General features: G+C 37.9%; 3 protein-coding genes and 1 long non-coding RNA gene across 4 annotated transcripts in view; 1 reads left to right on the forward strand and 3 right to left on the reverse strand.

Moving 5' to 3' along the window:
* LOC122081963 overlaps positions 1 to 2,862 on the reverse strand; it is a 3,789-nt gene extending 927 nt beyond the window's left edge. The window contains exons 1-4 of the mRNA XM_042649408.1: positions 2,379 to 2,862; positions 766 to 883; positions 284 to 612; positions 61 to 192 (exon numbers count right to left, since the gene is read on the reverse strand). Of these exons, the coding sequence (XP_042505342.1) occupies positions 61 to 192; positions 284 to 612; positions 766 to 883; positions 2,379 to 2,803 (1,004 nt within the window). The 5' untranslated portion in view covers positions 2,804 to 2,862. The remainder of the gene's footprint in view (positions 1 to 60; positions 193 to 283; positions 613 to 765; positions 884 to 2,378) is intronic.
* Positions 2,863 to 7,821: 4,959 nt separating this feature from the next.
* LOC122082895 (zinc-finger homeodomain protein 8-like) lies at positions 7,822 to 8,991 on the reverse strand. The gene has a single exon (XM_042650705.1). It carries the CDS (start codon positions 8,793 to 8,795, stop codon positions 8,211 to 8,213), a length of 585 nt encoding a protein of 194 aa, XP_042506639.1. The 5' UTR covers positions 8,796 to 8,991; the 3' UTR covers positions 7,822 to 8,210.
* Positions 8,992 to 9,976: 985 nt separating this feature from the next.
* Positions 9,977 to 10,961, forward strand: LOC122080730. The gene is made up of 2 exons (XR_006140887.1): positions 9,977 to 10,230; positions 10,477 to 10,961. It is a non-coding gene; the product is annotated as an uncharacterized LOC122080730 (long non-coding RNA).
* Positions 10,962 to 12,595: 1,634 nt separating this feature from the next.
* Positions 12,596 to 13,213, reverse strand: LOC122082207 (heavy metal-associated isoprenylated plant protein 19). Its single transcript, XM_042649680.1, has 3 exons — positions 13,184 to 13,213; positions 13,009 to 13,090; positions 12,596 to 12,867 (listed from the first exon to the last, which is right to left on the reverse strand). The coding sequence occupies exons 1-3, from the start codon at positions 13,211 to 13,213 to the stop codon at positions 12,596 to 12,598; spliced, it is 384 nt and encodes a 127-aa protein (XP_042505614.1).
* Positions 13,214 to 17,624: the final 4,411 nt, after the last annotated feature.

Genomic DNA, 17,624 nt, shown 5'->3' on the forward strand with positions numbered 1-17,624 from the left:
AAAAAAAAAAAAGGGGGGGAGAACGATCATCTGGAGTTAACCAGTCTCAAAGTAACATACTTGTCACATAACCAGTCCCCTTTCTTCAATGGAAGATGATCCTGATCCTCCCTGAGTTTCATTAGTTTTTCTTGGAATAGCCCATCACAGCACAAGCACTTTATGTTTCTGGCAAAGTTCATGAAATTGCATCTGAGAAAAACGAAAATTTCATCTGGAGTTAGAAAACTACTTTCCAAAGAATCTTTCTGATTAGAACAGCACAGATATGCTATGTAAGTACTTTGGGCAAACCCAATCGCCCTGCTTCATTGGGACATTAATCTGGGCTTTTTGTTGCTGACTTGAGGGTTCCAGAATCGAGGAGTTGGTGCCCTTAACAGAACCAGAGTCAAGATTGATGCTAAACTTCACCATTTCTGTCAGCAACTTCCTAACTGACTCTTTAATCCTTTTGCTTAGGCATGACTTGTTCTCGACTGAACCAGTAATGGGATCAAGACCATAAGTTATTAAGATACGCATGACATCCACAGTTCGACCACGTTCATTCTCTCGAGCTTTCACATATGCTCTGTCACAGCTTCCCCTCAAGGTGCAGGAGCTGCAAACCTACTAAGATCCTCAAAGATGTTAGGTCTCGAGTTTCTATTGTTTCTTAACTACAGAGGTAATTTTTTAACTTGTCAATTTCATGGAAATGACAGTAAGAAAATGATATTAAATAGTCAAAGAGAAAGGAGCTAAGGGAAAACAGGGACATACATTTCCTTCATCGATGCCCACATGTGATCTTAAACGCTTTCCAGAGTTGACCACTTTCCTGTCTATGATTGGGCAACCAGACCCTACAACCACCCGGATGTCCTTCCTAGAGAGGTGCCTGCCAGAAAAGGCAAATGGAATATGATAACCATTGAAGATCTTGACGAGAAGGAGACTGTAACAAGAATTCTTATCAGTTTAAACTTTAAGCACAAAAAATTGCAATCATTAATAGATGCTGATGAATAGAAATATTATCTAGACATTCTTTACCATCAAAATTTGGTACAAAAAATAAAAGAACAAAAAGAAAAGAAAGAAAAAAAGCAAAGATGGGATGAACAATGTAATTCTTTTAAGTTGTAGCCATGAAGGAATCAAATTTTCTGCTCTCATCTTCTAAGATAAATGATGCCATATGTTATGAATATGATCTTGCGGCAAAAGCATGAGTTATGACATCAGTGCCCAAAAAACGAATGCATACAACACAGATTGACCAATTTTTAAACTAGGCATCTAGCAAGCCTTTCACATTTTTCAGATGGCATCAGTGCTCAAGGAACTTAGTAGAGTTCCAGTTATTCAAAGTGAAGACTTGAGGCAAGTCACCATGATGCAGGAAATGCATGCATTGGGGTGTGAGGAGCAACTCTCTCAGTTTAATTCCTCATAAGGCTAAAAATAAGAAAATTTTAAAATTGTAGAGAAGCAATGAAATTCCATGATAAATGCAAAAAGCATCAACATGAGTATGAAAACACCTTAAATATGTCAAAACATAATGGAAATACTGATACTTTAGTTCCATTAAATACACTTTAAATAATAAACATCCCTGACCAACAATAAAAACCTTATGAGGAGCATGGTTCTCATTATAATGCAAGGTGTATAGTCAGTGACCCATGTGGAAGACAGCTTTTGAGGTGGGTATAAGAGTGTTAGAGCTTCTTTTGCTACACACCTTCAGTGTTCCCCATAAGCAACACCTTGAGCATGCCTTACAGTAGAACCTTACTGCTTTTAAAATACTTCATACTGAAACCTTTGATGCATTCCTATTTTTCCTAACCTCTTCTCTATCCATCAGAGCTCAAAACCTTCAACAAGGATAAGGGTAGTTTCTCTTCTTTTCACCACAATAGACATCATTCCACAACTACAACCAAACCAAGGGAAAACCAAAATATGTGATACCGACCTCCTATATCTCATAAAAACATGAGTTACAACATTCAGCCGAAGCTTTTAACTAAGAATCCTCACAAGAAAATGGTTGACACATTAGAAAACTGAATTCTACATATTATGTCCACTGAATATAGTAGAGATGAAACCACATATAAAGTTTTCATAGCGGGTCCTATTGTGTAAGTTCAATAAAATTGGACCAAATTAGATACATAACAAAGTGATGTCCCAAACTCGATTCAACTCAAATACTTCTTTCAACTCAGAGGCCCAGACATGAGCATGCAATAGCATTATAATTCGGAATTCTTACTAATACCAGTGCAAATACGCAATCCTAAAATCATTCAAAAGAAAATTTGAATCCAGCCGCTAACTGTAGTAAATCTACAGGGTTTAATCACTAATTCACCACTCACTTTATGAGATCGAGTCGATCACGGGCAAAGTTAAGGCACGCAGTTCGGATGCTATTTGAATTCTTGTTACCCAGTTCGTCAAGATCAAAAGGGTTTCCATTGCCTCTGAAGTAGCCCGTCTTTAAGAGGCATTCCATGAGCTCCACCCATTCTGGCCATGCGTGTGAAATCTGAACCTTGGCTTCAACCGGTAGAAGCTCGGAACTCTCTCGTTCCCTTGGAGTGATCCCTTTCGTTTTTGTGGTGGGCTTTAGTGATTGAATCTCTTCAACCTCTTTGAAGATGAAATCCAATTTAGGATCAGAAACGACGGTTTCATCAGAAGAATGAAAAGGTGAAATAGAAGAGCAGGGTTTGGGAAATTTGAATTGATTTCTGAGAAAGCGAGGAAGAGCTCTACGAAAATTGTGGTCGAGATTATGCATTAGACAAAAATAGCTCTCACTTGTTCGTCGAAATGCCACCAATTCCTATGATTATAGTGACCTAAAGGCAAAAGGGTGTCAAAATGGAATCGGACCCAAATACCTGACCCGTCGTTAAAGGTGATCCACTAATCATCTTTATTGACCTATATAATAATAATAATAATTATTATTATTATTATTATTATTATTATAATAATTCTTATTTGGTGCAGAATTAAGTAATCTGCATAACTTGCAATCCTTGGATTTGAGTGGAAGTAACTTCAATTGCTGCTCCCGAGCAATATTCCAAGGTATTTGACTATAAAGTTAGCTTGTTAAACATGTGGTAATTACATCACCCAATCAAATCACTCGGTTAGGGTTTTTTTTTTTTTTGGGTAAGAACTTGGGTAGGGTTTAACCTCCCCTGTTCATTTGTTCATTTGTTCTGCGTTAATTTTTAAGAGCTCAAATGAATTCTCATCACATTTCAAGAACCAATTAAGTAGACAAAAGTGATACATTATAAGAACCAATTAATTGTAATTGACAAACAAATGGCGGTTCAACTGTGGGAATGAGCATGCCTTGTTGACTCATGCAACTCTTAAATCTATCAGCCTCGTTGCTACGATGTACTAGTGTTACTCTGATCGGCGACAATTGCTCTCCAACTGCTATTGTGCTTGCTTTCTCGATGAAACTATTGATGTGGGTCTTTCATATTTGACAATGCTCTCTTGTTGTTGTGATTGATTAGGAAATTATGTTTTCAACCCGACTATATCTGTCAAAATCAGATTCAAAAAACGAAGAGTGACACACAAAAGACAAAGAAGAGGAGACGCAAAAGTGCGATTGAAAGGAAAAGAGGAGGCAAGAGAGTATAACACCACATGATGGAGAAGAGCACACCATAGGGGCGATCAAATTTAAAATTTTGCCTTATATACATACCTGTCCTTTTCCCTATATATATATATATATATATATTTTTTTTTTTTTTTTTAAATTTACTCTCTCAGAAGGTTACACATGAAACTGTTTGATAACCATGTAACTTTTCTCAATTAGTCAATTTATCTCTAACAATATCACTACGGGTAAATGTTTTCATGAACCGGCACAACAAGATGTAAGATTACAGCATTAATATGCCATCATATGGATAGAATATGTGTTTGGAGAAGCTTGAAATGAAAAAACCTCTTATATCATGTAGTTCAATTTTCTTGAAAACAATTTTATGATAAGAATGATTCTCTTTCAAGTGGAACTAATAATAAACAAAAGAGGTGTGCTGAGGTTGAGAAGGCACCTTTCAAGACCAATCTCGTTTATCACATTCAAGGCCCTCTAATTTTTCATGTCAGGTTTTAAGGTTGGGCTGTTGAGAGTTAACTTAGGGGCCGTTTGATTTTGTTTCTGTTGTTTTTGTATCTAAAAATAGGGAAAAGGTCTTAAAAGCTAGCAGGACACCCTAGAATCAGATGTGCTAGCAAATGTAGACCGTTGGATTAGATAGACTACATTAATACCATTAGATATCTGTTGTCTTAGGTAACTTACCTAGCCTGACGTTGTACGGTCACTCTTCTTCTCCCTCACTTGCTCAGGCGATTTCCCATCCTCATAGCCTCAGCCGCTGCTGCAGCCGTAGCCGCTACCACTGCCGAAGTAGAAGAAAGCTCAGAGGGAGAGAGAGAGAGAGAGAGAGAGAGAGGAACAGAAAAAACCAGAAAAAAAAAAGAAGAAGAGAACTGAGCTCAACCTAGACAGTGGCAGCGAAAAATTTCCTACTTGTTTGGTGCTCTTTTTCTCTCTCTTTCGCTTCTTTCACCAAAGGGCCAAAGGAACGGGGATTACAGGAATGGTAGAATGGTCGATGGAGAGGAATAGCAAAAATCAGGAAAAAAAAAGGAACTGAGATGACGTTGTTGCCGCCGCCACAGTCACTGCCGCAGTCCAAGAAGAAGAAAGCTTGGGCGGAGAGAGAGAGAGAGAGTAACAACAAAAACCAAAAGAAAAAAAGAGTGCAGCTGCTGCCGTTACCGTTGGTCGTCTCCGCTGTCGCTGCCGTAGTTGGCCGCCATCAATACTGGCCACCGTCGCTGGCTTTCGTCACTGCCACTGCCGTCTCTGGCCGTTGTCACTACCACTGCCGTCTCTGGCCACAGTCGCTATCCAGGAAGAAGAAAGATTGGGGGGCGAGAGTAACAGCAAAAAAAGAGTGCAGCTGCTACATCTATCGCAGCCGCTGCCTAGGAAGAAGAAAGCTCTGAAAAAAAGAGGGTTTGAGAGATAGAGAGAGAGAGAGACATTCATGCCGGAAAGAGAGGAACAAAAAAAAAAAAAAAAAAGGAGAACTGAGATCACCGGCCGGGCAACATTCCGGCATGGCTATTGAGGATGATAAGGTGTGACAGGTGTGGATTGAAGTTTTGGACCTTTCTTCTCAATCTAACAATTCTCTCAAATCCTACGGTTAAAATATCGCTAGCACACCTGATACCCAGGTGTCCTGCTAGCTTTCCTATACCTCTCCCCTAAAAATAATATAAACAGTTTTTTTTTTTTTTTTTTTTTTCTATTTCCTGAAATTTTTTCAACAGAGTAGTCAAGTCCAAGACATGAGTGAAGGCACGACATTGTAGGTGTGCAACTCATGAGTGAAAGCATGACATTGGAGTTGCAAGTATGCTTCGTGGTAATGAGCTTCAAAAGGGTGAAGGCAATCCAAAACTGTGAGCTTTGCACAACTAGGTTGGAATCATCGCATTTGGATAGCGAGAAGTTTCAACAATGGATTGGGGTTAGTGTAGGTCGAGTGAAGTATCGGGGTTTTCACAATTTTTGTCCCTCCCACTTGTTTCTAGAAACAGAAAAACAAGTTTAACTTATTTCACAATTCTTGATTTTAGACACAAAAATAGACTGAATTTCTATTTCTGTTTCCAAAAATAAGTGAAATGAAACAGAAAAATCAAATGGTTTTTGGGGTGTTTTTCCGTTTTTTAACACGGAAAAATGAAAAAGCACGTTTTAGGAAACAAAATCAAACGGGCCCTTATTTCAATCTAACAAGTTACTGAACTGTGATGTCAAGGTCATGTGAGACCAGCATTTTCGGTTTTCTTTGACGACTTAGATCGTAAGGTTGGTTCCTTGACCGGCCAACCCTTGTGAGCTGAACCAAGGTTTTAGCTTATGGCATCCGTGTTGGCCTTGGTTGCCGCCCATACCAATACTTATGTGAATCGATCATGTCAATCTATATCAAGCATATTCCTATATAAAAACTATTGAGAGAAGATTCTCTAAAAGGAAACGTAACTCCTGCATTAGTAGGATGAGTTCCTCTATTCTACAATAGAGGTGGCAATTTAGGGTCCGTTTGATTTTGTTTCTGTCCTAAGAATCAGTTTTTGGAGTTGAAAAAAGTGTTTGATAAATCTGTTTCCGGAAACGATTTCCGCAAAGATTGATTAAGAAGAGAGAGTTAAAAGATATAATTTACTTGTACAATTTCAAATCTCATTATCCAATGGTCCAACCCTTCAATCCAAAGTCCAAACCAATACAAGGAAAAGAGACGAATGAAACTCAAGCCCTATTTGTAGTAGTCCTTCATAACCGTAATGGCACCGATAGAGTGGGCATCTCCACCTCCATAAGCCACCCCACAGTTAGCAAAAATAGTAATGATCACATGCTCCTTCATAGTGAAGGGTCCTGGATTCAAGCTGAAGCTTCTCCCTAAAACCTGAAATTCTCTGTTGGGTCTGCTATGCTAGGATTTTACCGACCCCCTTCAACAAATCAGAAGATCAAAATTCCGACCCCAAAACATATGGCCGAAACCTATGAAAGCGCATCGATTTGAAGGACCAGAGCCACCCTTGGCTGCGGTCAGTAATGCTTCTGCCAATGTGTCTGAATCCCAGCGAAGGACGAACAGATTTTGCCAATCATATGGCTATTATTGATGGCCAAAACCAGCGACTGAAAACACCTAACACCGCCACTGATTTCTGCAAGTTTTAAGGGTTTTTTTTTTATATTAAACCATATGCGAGATGAATCAGGGACTATAGCCGATCTATTGATGCCGGCGAAGGACGAATAGATTTTGCTGGTCATATGGCTACTATCAATGGCCAAAATCGGCGACTGAAAACACCTAACACAGCCACCGATTTCTACGAGTTTTAAGGGGCTTTTTTTTTAGTTAAACAATATGCGCGATGAATCAGGGGCTACAGCCGATCTGTTGATGCCGGCGAAGGATCATAATCATAACACAGGAAGTAACACCCAGAAACCAAGCTTTGAACGTCATCACCGGAAGTGAAGGATCGTCCATTTCCAGTACAACCAGTGCCACCTCCTCCACCGTACAATGTCCTCTGATGCCGACGGCTCTTCATTGAGCTTCTACGCACTGATCGGTAGTTTCTCAGATGCCATGTCTGATTTGTGTTGAGAGTAGCCGCTTCTGGGTAACAGGGAAGAGCCCAATTTTTGAACGAGAAGTTTCAATGGGTTGGGTAGTTGAATGAAGCATCGGTTTTTAACAAATTTTCTCTCAATTGTTTCAATAAATAGAAAAACAAGTCTCACTTGTTTCTCCATTCCTGTTTCCGGACACAGAAATAGGCATAAATTTCTATTTTTGTTTCAAAAAACAAGTGAAATGAAATAGAAAAATCAAACAGTTTTTAGAGTGTTTTCTATTTCTGAGCATAGAAAAACAGAAAAACCGTTTCTGAAAACAAAATCAAACGGCCCCCATTCGCCCTTGAGTATCTCGAGGCAAATGCCTCTATGTTAGGTTTTGCGTTTGCAACCTCTATTCCGCAATAAAAGAACCGGATCCACATCAGCACAAGGATCCATGACATAATAGCGATCTCAGATTGATTCATAGTAGTTGGTTCGATTAATTTTATAATTGTTTTTCATGAAAACTTACGTTTTTATCTCTAGTCTGAAATCAAATTAACAATATCTGATTTGGATGGCTCATGACTTCATGTATCAAGATCAGTCCAATCCAATATTAATATAATACGATCGATATGATAAATCCGATCATATCAGTCATTGCTGATACTGGATAGGTATCGGCCGCTACGAACAAGACAACTACTCAAATCAAAACCCCAATATCCAAGACACCACTATCCTTTTAACTCCAATCAAAAGATTCTAAAAACCAGAGTCCCCACCCCCACTCCCAGAAAAAAAAAAAAAAAAAAAAAAGAGAGAGAAGGAAAAAGAATTTCCAACAGTCACTTTGCGTTTGGTTCAAGGACTAAGAACCAACCGGGTCTGACCAGAAACGAGCATGTTCTCCCCCAATTCCACCCTTTCACGTTCCATGACAGATGAAAGACTGTACTCATCAAAGGTTGTCTCACTCTCACAGAGCTAATGCTAACGAAGAGGAGGCAATATTGGGTGTGCGAGAGCCAGAAGAAGCAGAAGCAGGTTCAGGATGAGCCATGGACGCCAATTCCAAGGAAGTAGAGGTGTGCTTGTGATTTTGCATCCATGTCCTGAAATTCTGCCTTGGCACCCCTATCTCATGGCAGAAACTATCAATTTCATAACTTCTGTTCCTCACCATCATCCATTGTAGATCTTCAGAAAAAATACGCATTCTCGCTTTTTGCTCCCTGGTGAACGCTGTCCTTACCCTCTTCGGTGGTGGTGCCGGCATCTGCTGCTGCTCCTGCCCTCTCTCCCCGTCATGAACAGCTTGCACCGCCACCACCTGCTCCGTTCTCTGTTGGTTGTTGTCACCTTGGTTTACTACAGAGCCAATGTACGGAATTTTCCTGTGAAAACTGCGGTGGCAGCCGCAAGCTTCGCAAAGCAGAAAGTTGGGCGTGTTCTCGTTTAACATGAATTCGCCGCAACCATCTGTGATGGTCTTTCCGAGCCTCACTGCATGATTTCTCATGCATTCACGGTAGGAATACGAATCCTTTGGTGAGACTGCCATTCTTGATCACTTTTGAAAGCTTCACACTCTTCTCTTGGAAACAATGGAGGAATGGATGTTGTGTGAGAGAGGCTTGAAGCTAAATCACTATTTAAACTAGTTTTTTGGTAAGTGAATTGGTCTGATGACACTAAGAAGAGTGGTAATAAACGAGGGCTTCTGGTACCTTACCATATAAGACTTAGGGGAAAGTTTTCCTCCACCGCGCGCATTAAGATTGACCACATCATCTTAAGGTTCAAAATCCTTGTAGGGTTTTAGTATATTCCCGAAAATGTCCTTTCAATACCCTCTCACGTGCGTCTTAAGCCCCACAGTTAAGATATTCACCTTTTCCGTAGCTTCGGAAAAATTTAGTCATATAATTAATGTGCCGAGTTAATATATACTTTATATGGAATGTGATAGTATAAAGATTGACCACATCATCCTAGGGTTCAAAACCCTTGCAGGGTTTTAGTATGTTCTCCAAAATATCCTTTCAATACCCTCTCGCATGCGTCTGAAGCCCCACAATTAAGATATTCCTCTTTGTCGTAGCTTCAGAAAAATTCTGTCTACAATTAATGTGCCGAGTTAATATTTACTTTATATGGAATGTGAAAGTATAAAGATTGACCACATCATCCTAGGGTTCAAAACCGTTGTAGGGTTTTAGTATGTTTCCCAAAATATCCTTTCAATATCCTCTCGTGTGCATCTGAAGCCCCACAATTAAGATATTCCTCTTCGCCGTAGCTTCAGAAAAATTCCATCATATAATTAATGTGTCGAGTTAATATATACTTTATATGGAATGTGAAAATATAAAGATTGACCACATCATCCTAGGGTTCAAAACCCTTGCAGGGTTTTAGTATGTTCCCCAAAATATCCTTTTAATACCCTCTCGTGTGCGTCTGAAGCCCCACAGCTAAGATATTCCCCATTGCCGTAGCTTCAGAAAAATCCCGTCATATAATTAATGTGCCGAGTTAATATTTACTTTATATGGAATGTGAAAGTATAACGTCAAATATTAACTAGGGTTCATTCAATTCGTCAATGGCCACGACTCTTTAACACTATCCTTTCGCATTGTGATTTCCCCCTAGGATTAGATTTCCCCCACCCCCCCCCCTCCCTTTATTTTTAACCCTTTTACATTAAATTTTTGAGAGAGATTTTCGTTAAAAGGCATTGTGGTTTCTGCATCAACGTATGTTCCAGATTATATCAATGCAAGTTATGTGGGTTTATTTACAATTGGACCTTATTATGAGAGAGACCTAATTGTCTTAAGTCTCATTGTTATTACCTGCTCTTTGTGTATGTAAGAATATGTATGCCTATTAGTACTGATCATCATAAATTTGTGCAAAGAGGAGAGCAGACAAGACTAATAAACGGAGAAAAGAGCACTAGAGAAGTTCTTCAATAAGAGAAATGGATTTAGGTATGGTTCCTAATGGAAGATCTATTATTATTATTATTGTTAATGTTTGTGTTTTATTATATTCATTCTTTTTTAAATCTTTCATATAGTTGCTAGTAAGAGAAGTTAGGGATTGTACAAAAAAAACAGAGAGAAGCTAGGGTTTCTCCTGTGTCTTCATTCCCTAGGATGTTGGATTATTATTCTCCTCTTCTAGCTCAATAAATCATGCTAATAAAGTTTTCTCCTTCAACGAGGATTCCAAAGAAATCAACTGGGACTATGAAATGCTTTTATCTTCATTGATTTATCGTAACCTGCAAAAGAATGCCAAAGTAGAAAGAGAAGCATAATTGAAGATCAACCATCGGAGCATAAGTGACCTCTTGCTACCTACATGCGAGTGCGAGCTGTTGTCTTTGCTTCTTCGAATTCATTTTTTTAAGGTACGCAGGAGAAAGTGAAGGCGCTCGATCCTATTTCATACTTAAGATATGCCTTACCATTGAACCATTGAAAGTGGCTTGACTCCTTATGTTCCAATACTCCACAGTCACTCTGACATCTTCGGATTCCACTTCCGTGAACACTTCATCAACTGATTAATGTTTGCTATTACCTACAACTGTGAATCACCAAGAGCATCAACTTCCCTATAACTTACACCTCATAAATCTAACTGCAGCAAGCAATTTTGTTACTACCTTTAATTTTAATTATAATTTTACTGACAAGTTTTTTTTTTTTTTCAATTTGCTCGTTGTAGTTTTTCAACTTGATTCTGGCGCCTGACTCATGATTGGCTCATCTCTTGCTTAATCTAGCACGCTAGACATTGTATATAGTCGGACCCTTGTTTGGTTCTGGAAGATTTACATTTGACTCCTTCAGAATTATTTTCAAGTGAAGGATGTGAATCATTCTTGAAGTGGTCAGTGCTTCAAAATTGGGTTTGCTGCCCCAGCTCAACTCGAGACCAAGACTCCTTACAACTCATACCAATAGCGGCATTGAGCAGCCAAATATTCATTGAAAAGGCAGCCTAACCAGCCCGCTTCCTTTAGTTAGTGATAAGAGCACACACGCCTCTCCCGACCCACTAATCGTCATCTCATCTAGCATGAAGCAAATTAAAAAAGAAAGATCCATCTTCCTTCCCAGGCCCCCTAGCCGCCTACGTACTCTTGCCCTAGCTCGACCGAAGTCTTCAGTGTGGTTCAATGGAAAAACAGAAGTCATCGATATCAAGTGACCTTGAGTTGTCCTACCCAAACTTGTTGCCTAGTTGGCCTCTCCCCCCCCCCCCCCCCCCCACCGCCCAAAAAAAAAAAAAAAATTCCGGAGGGTCACAATCTGGTTGATGAGTCACGATTAGGTTATAAGGTTACCAATAAGTCATAATATTTTGTAAGATGGAGATGTATACACTAGAAGTTTCCACTCGATATTCAAAATAAGCTATGCAACCTTTTTTTTAAGGGGGATTAATGTATATTGTTGATTACAAGTTCCAGCAAATGAGGATTAAAACAAGATTGCGAAGCTCGTCAACTACGTTCATTTATGTGTAATAAAATCTTTGTCAATAGAAGGAGTGACAAGTTAGAATCACATACACATAAGTTACAACACATGACCAGCAAAAGAGGAGGAAATATTAACCTAACTAGGATTAACACAAATCAAAACAACCCTCTCTCATATTCTTTGTTCATCAGATTACAAAGATGGTTTTTTTTTTTCATTTCCTGTGACGAAGAAGGAATAAAAAGGAAAATGGTCTGATGTTACCTGAGGTTCTTCATCCTCAAATGAAATCTACAACCCTAAATACCACACATATGATCACCAACTCATTTATTCTTGCATTCCACTTGATGGGTGAGAGTTTTTAAAACCTCTTGACTCTAAAAAGCATTAATCTTCCATGATTCCAATTTTGCAGTAATCACTTCTTTTGTTTCTGCAACCAAAAGAAGCAACAAGCAGGTATATCACACCCAGTAAACAGGTATTAATTGATTCTCCAACCCTTACACAAAATGGCAAATCTGTTCACAAGTCTCAATCCCCTTCTTTTCAGATTCTCAGCAGTCAATAGAGCTCGTCCAGTAATAATGACAACAAAACAGGAACCCAGGAATTCAAAAAATGGAATCCCTGATTGAATGGGTCTCAAAAATCTTAAGAATCAGCTTTTTCAAATTCGCCGAATCAATGTCCATCACAGCTGATTCCAATTCGAATCGACCAATTCAATCAATTTGAGTCAGAATTTTTAAACTGTGCAGGAATCCCTCCTAGGAGCCTAGGATGAATGGGCTTGCCTCATATATTGTAGCTGAAGTAATAGTTCCAGACACAACTAAAAAGTTGTTCTCTTTCTCTACATTATGAGACAGGCATTAGGATTTTCATCACTAAACATTGTAAACATTGCACATTGATCCCATTCACCAAACACCAATGGATCAGAACCTTCCTTCAGAGAGTTTCCCTTCCCTGAAACATCTCCTCCATTGGAACCATCATTGTCCCCAACAATCTCAACCCTTTTCCCTGTCTTCTTCTTAAGCTTTTTCAGGACCTTCTTTGGATTCATACGACCCATCACAGTAACCTTGTGTTTTGTCATGTCGGTTGTAAATTTCTCCACCCCTGACTCCAGATTTGTTCATGCAATACTAACATTAATTAGTTTCTCTTCTCATAAATTAAAAAAAAATTTTAAAAAAAATAATAATAAAATCTCATTTTTATATGAAGATTGTAATTGAGATTGATGTTCAACATTAATACCTTTTATTTTGGAGATGGTTTTAGCCACTGTTCTCTCGCATGCTTTACAATGCATGGAGATTCTAAACTCCACCACAATTGCCTGTCATGGAAGAAGAGAAACACAGGAAAAAAGTGAAAAACAGAAATTCCCCAGGGAGTGAGATTGGGAGAAGAGTTTAAGAAAGAGATTTACCTTGTCTTGGGCGTCTCTCTCAGAAGCCATTAAAATTTATTTAAGTTCGAAATGCTTGCAGGTTTTATTTTGACCAATTTCAGACAAAGAAGACTCCTCACCTCATCAATGGAGATCAAAACAGAAAGCAATTTAGTAGTTTGACCATATGGGTCAAAAATGGATATATAGGAAACTGAATATAAACAAACAACCTATGTTTGGGACGAAATAACAGATTGTGGGCCAAAGATACTCTCTCCTCCAAACCAAAATTTCAAATTCCTGTTAAATTTCACTCTTTATCATTTTATTACCCCCAAAATAATCCCTTTTCACTGATCCATGTCATTTCATTGTGGAATTTTTATTTATTTATTTATTTACTCTTTTTTTTTTTTTTTTTTTTTTGTGTGATTGGTAACTCACGAACAAAATTAGGAGTTCAGATCCTCTGTTCCTATGTCTTTTTCTTCTCTTGACATGTGTATCTTAAATTTCTCTGTTATCAGATTTTGTGGATCTCTCTCTCTCTCTCAAATTTTATCTAAAATTTTGAATGATCGGATTGGTGGGTTCCCAGGATTATCTGAAATCAGAATGAATGCCTCCTCTAATTCTCCCTCTCACCTCTACTGTTGCCGTTTTTTTTTCTCTCTTCTAATTTTGTGCGTTTTAATTGAACTACGATTTTTGTTGGACTTAAGTTGGGATAAGGCTGAATTTGAATTTTTTGTTTGTTGTTATTAGACATTCTAATAGTTTCTGCTTGTTCTAGATGATGCATCCATATACATCTCCTTCTTCTATCTTGATTCTCTACAACAACAACTTAGGGATTCAGAAGAATCAATCCTTCCTTGCAAGTGGAGACTGGAGAGTAGTGTCACATTTGTTTCATTTCTTCATGAAATATAAAAATAAAAGGGAATATGTGAGACATGAAGATGTCTATGCTACTGGAGATTTCATTCTTTTATAGGTTTGAGCCAAGATGGAATGGTACTACTACTTTTGATCAATCTCAGGTTTGATGAGTAAGTTTTTTCAGGTTGTTGTATTTTCACATTGACATACATACCCCAGTGGTCCATAACAAAGTACTAAATCTTAAGATAAACCGAGGATAGCCTTAAGATGCTCAATGGAATTACTCTTTAGTGGTACAATTTGGCTTGAAGATTTTAGTGTGTATGGGTTTTTTTTATCTGCTACCTAGTTTCCTTTCTAAATATGAACATTGATCAGGAAATTAATTATGAGAGGTTTGTTTCACTTTGCGGTGGAAGGGGTACTAGGGAAAAAAAAAACCCAAGTAAAAAAGAAAAGAAAATATCAACACATAGACAGTACAGTCAGTATTACAGGTAGAAGCACAATAAGCTCCAATAATCAATATCCCTTACTATTCAGCTTTGGGGGCTTGGGTTCAAAGAAGAAATGAACTTTCCCTTTTCTCTCAGAAGTTGAAAAGGTCACCGGAATTAAGAAGCAAATAACCAAAACAAAAAAGCCTCACAATCGTTTCAAGGTGTAATTAATGAATGCAAAACCTCTGACAAGAATCCATTCAATATGAAAAAAAAAAAAGAAAAATTCTGATTTCTGATCTTTTTTTCTCCTATGCCGCAATATGTCTAACTTTAGTGTATTTGCTGAGGGAAAATAGGAAAGATAAGTCAAAATCAATCTTCAATCATTATATCTTCTCGTGGTGAGTTTGCAAAATACTTACGAACTCGAATAACGGTAGTTGACTGGGTTTACATGTGAATTAAACCAGTAGGGTGAGTTATAAGTGGAAGAGGTGGTGACAACACAGGAGATGCAAATGAAGAGTGAAGGAAGTCGAGCCAAGTTCCCATTAGGAGGAGTGATAGATCTTACCTCCAAACCTGAAAAAAATCTATCCTATGTACTCTCTTATGGTACAAAAACAGCATCAATAAAGGTTGTCGGAAAACCCCAGTTTGCAACAAGGCAAAAAACCCTCCCACTTGTCAATTAGGATAGGTCATCTTTAGTTTCTGCAAGTGTCGTGGATTTCCCAAGAAAGAACATGAACGGGTACTTCAACATCAATTATCTTGGTGGTAGTAAACACCAGCTCTATATGGACATATACTAAATAGCTCAATTTAAGCACAATTTTATTAGTTTACTCCAATATCTCACTTTCTTTTATCGCTCGACCAACCTCTTCCAATAACATATGGTGATATTTGAAAATCATATGATCATGTCTGTATTAGTTTTCATAATTCTATTGAATCAACATATAAAATAGTGAATTCAGACTGTAATATATGAAATTATTGTGTTTTGTTTCTCACTAAAAAAGTACTACATATCATCCATTTCATCACCAACACTCACATAATAAATTTATGAGTTATTAGTTAGAACATACCACAAGTGGCTGCAAGAGTTGGGCTGGGCCACGTAATCCAGAACTAGTCCATTGTTTAACCCCCTTTAAACCCAGCCCAAACCCACCTAAACGTGTCAGGTCTATCACATTATCCATCTGAACCACCCAAACCCATCTACTGCCAGATTATTTTATTTTTACCCTAGATGGCATATACTCATTATGGAATCAAATTATCACGTGGCAGGTCACGCCCATGGACTGAAAATTTTAGTTAGACGTGTATGTTATACTATTATATAAAAACTTGATAATTTTATTATTGGTATTCTTTATATTTTTATATTTATAATACTTAAATACTATTTATGCCTTGCATACTTTCACACGATTTTGCCCATTGTTCACTTTCTTTTTCTTATTAAATGCTTTCCCTCCCTCTCATTTTCACAAGATTTTATTCATTTTTCCTTTTTTAATTAGAACTATTTCTTTTCTTTTCTTCCTAAAACTCTTTCTCCCTTTCCTTTTTTTTTTCCTAAGACTCTCTCTCCCTCCCACTCTCAAACTTTCTGTTTTTTACATCTTTCTTTTTACTCACCTTCCTCTCTCACGTTCCTCTCTCACTCTCACAAAGCTGTCAAAAGCACTAAAGCGTTCTGCGTGGTAAGCTCCTTCTTCACTTCACGCTTATCTTCTTCTGTTTTAATTAGATTTGTGCATGGGTAGGTATTTGGAGAATTTTTCCTTGGGACTGATGGATTAAGACATGGGCAGATTGATTTACCTCCGATGATGCTTGGAAGCAGTAGTTCATCGATATTTGATGATTCCAATAAAAATACATGCCCATGGTCAAGATTCTCAGGCTTTTAAGATCAATTTTCCAATGAATTTGGGGATATGTTCTACTGCCCTATATTATCTGCAGAAGTTATTTGGGTCTGTTGCGACCTTTGTGATAAAATTTTTGATGATACTTGGCTGAACCTAACCTTCTGTAGTTGATATTTTATCTAAGCTTTTGCCAATGCTTTGTACCATTTATTCACTGTTTCAACCTCTTGGCTGCGGTGAGCAATGAGCCAGCAGTGAGCATCCATCCAATAGTTGGGGCAGTGCATATCAGCGCCCTCTCAGCCGTTGGATGTTTGCTGTCGCTCACGTGCAGCAGTCACATTGAAAAGATAATTTGAATTAGTCTCCACCAAATTAAATTTGACAACCGGAGTAGTTTGAAATCCAGAAGCTATCTTCACTACATTCTTCCATGTCTTCTCATAGTTGGGCACAGTTAGCAATCTCCCAGTTGCATGAGATGTCACATTGCATGCAATTGGATCATTCTGTATTTGTCATGCAGTTGGTGAATTGGGTGAGATTTTCTAGTTCTTGAGTCTTGATTACCTGGAATGAAGCCAAGTGTATATGCAATGGGTGATTATCTGGGATCAGTTGATCACCCCCCACACCTCCGTTGTACTGGATTTTGGGGTTTCAATCGCCGGATCTAAGTATCTTTATAGGGTGTGCTCATCCTATTTCTTTGGAACTCAAAACCCCCATATAAAATTTAAATATCTTTATCTAAATTTTCTTTTTTCTCTTATGCAGCTTTTTAATTCATAAATGCTAATTATCCCTGGTTTTCTAAATACTTTTAATGCAAGTATAGTTTCTTTCCTTATTATAGGATTCTGTTGTACTATCAATGCAATTTTGTATATGTTTGTAAGTGTTATATCACTTCCCTTATGCCTAATTTTAGTAATGAACAGGTGTATCATAGTTATCTGTTTTTCTGCTTTTTTTCTTTGCTTTCACATTCATTTTATGATGTTTATTGATTGTTCTTGCATGGTTGAAACTTGAAAGATCAAATGGTAGTTTTGTTCTCACGTATGCGGATCATAGTTTAAACTCCTTGAGCCTATTCGCAGTGAAGTTTTTCCTAAGGCTGTGTTTGGTAGAAGAAAAGAAATGAAATGGTAAGGAAAAAAAATATTTGTCTGTTTGGATACCAATAGAAGAAAAGAATTTTTTTTTTTCTTTTCTTGTGATTAAAGCAAGACTTTTTTTTTTTTTTTTTTT

Source organism: Macadamia integrifolia, chromosome 6, assembly GCF_013358625.1.
Source record: "Macadamia integrifolia cultivar HAES 741 chromosome 6, SCU_Mint_v3, whole genome shotgun sequence".
Taxonomy (NCBI): domain Eukaryota; kingdom Viridiplantae; phylum Streptophyta; class Magnoliopsida; order Proteales; family Proteaceae; genus Macadamia; species Macadamia integrifolia.

Coding starts and splice junctions, on each gene's coding strand:
- LOC122082895 (XM_042650705.1), bottom strand. CDS start 8,795: ATGGCAGTCTCACCAAAGGATTCGTATTCCTACCGTGAATGCATGAGA.
- LOC122082207 (XM_042649680.1), bottom strand. CDS start 13,213: ATGGCTTCTGAGAGAGACGCCCAAGACAAG. Junction 13,091..13,183: donor AGAGAGACGCCCAAGACAAG/GTAAATCTCTTT, acceptor CTTCCATGACAG/GCAATTGTGGTGGAGTTTAG. Junction 12,868..13,008: donor AACCATCTCCAAAATAAAAG/GTATTAATGTTG, acceptor ATCTGGAGTCAG/GGGTGGAGAAATTTACAACC.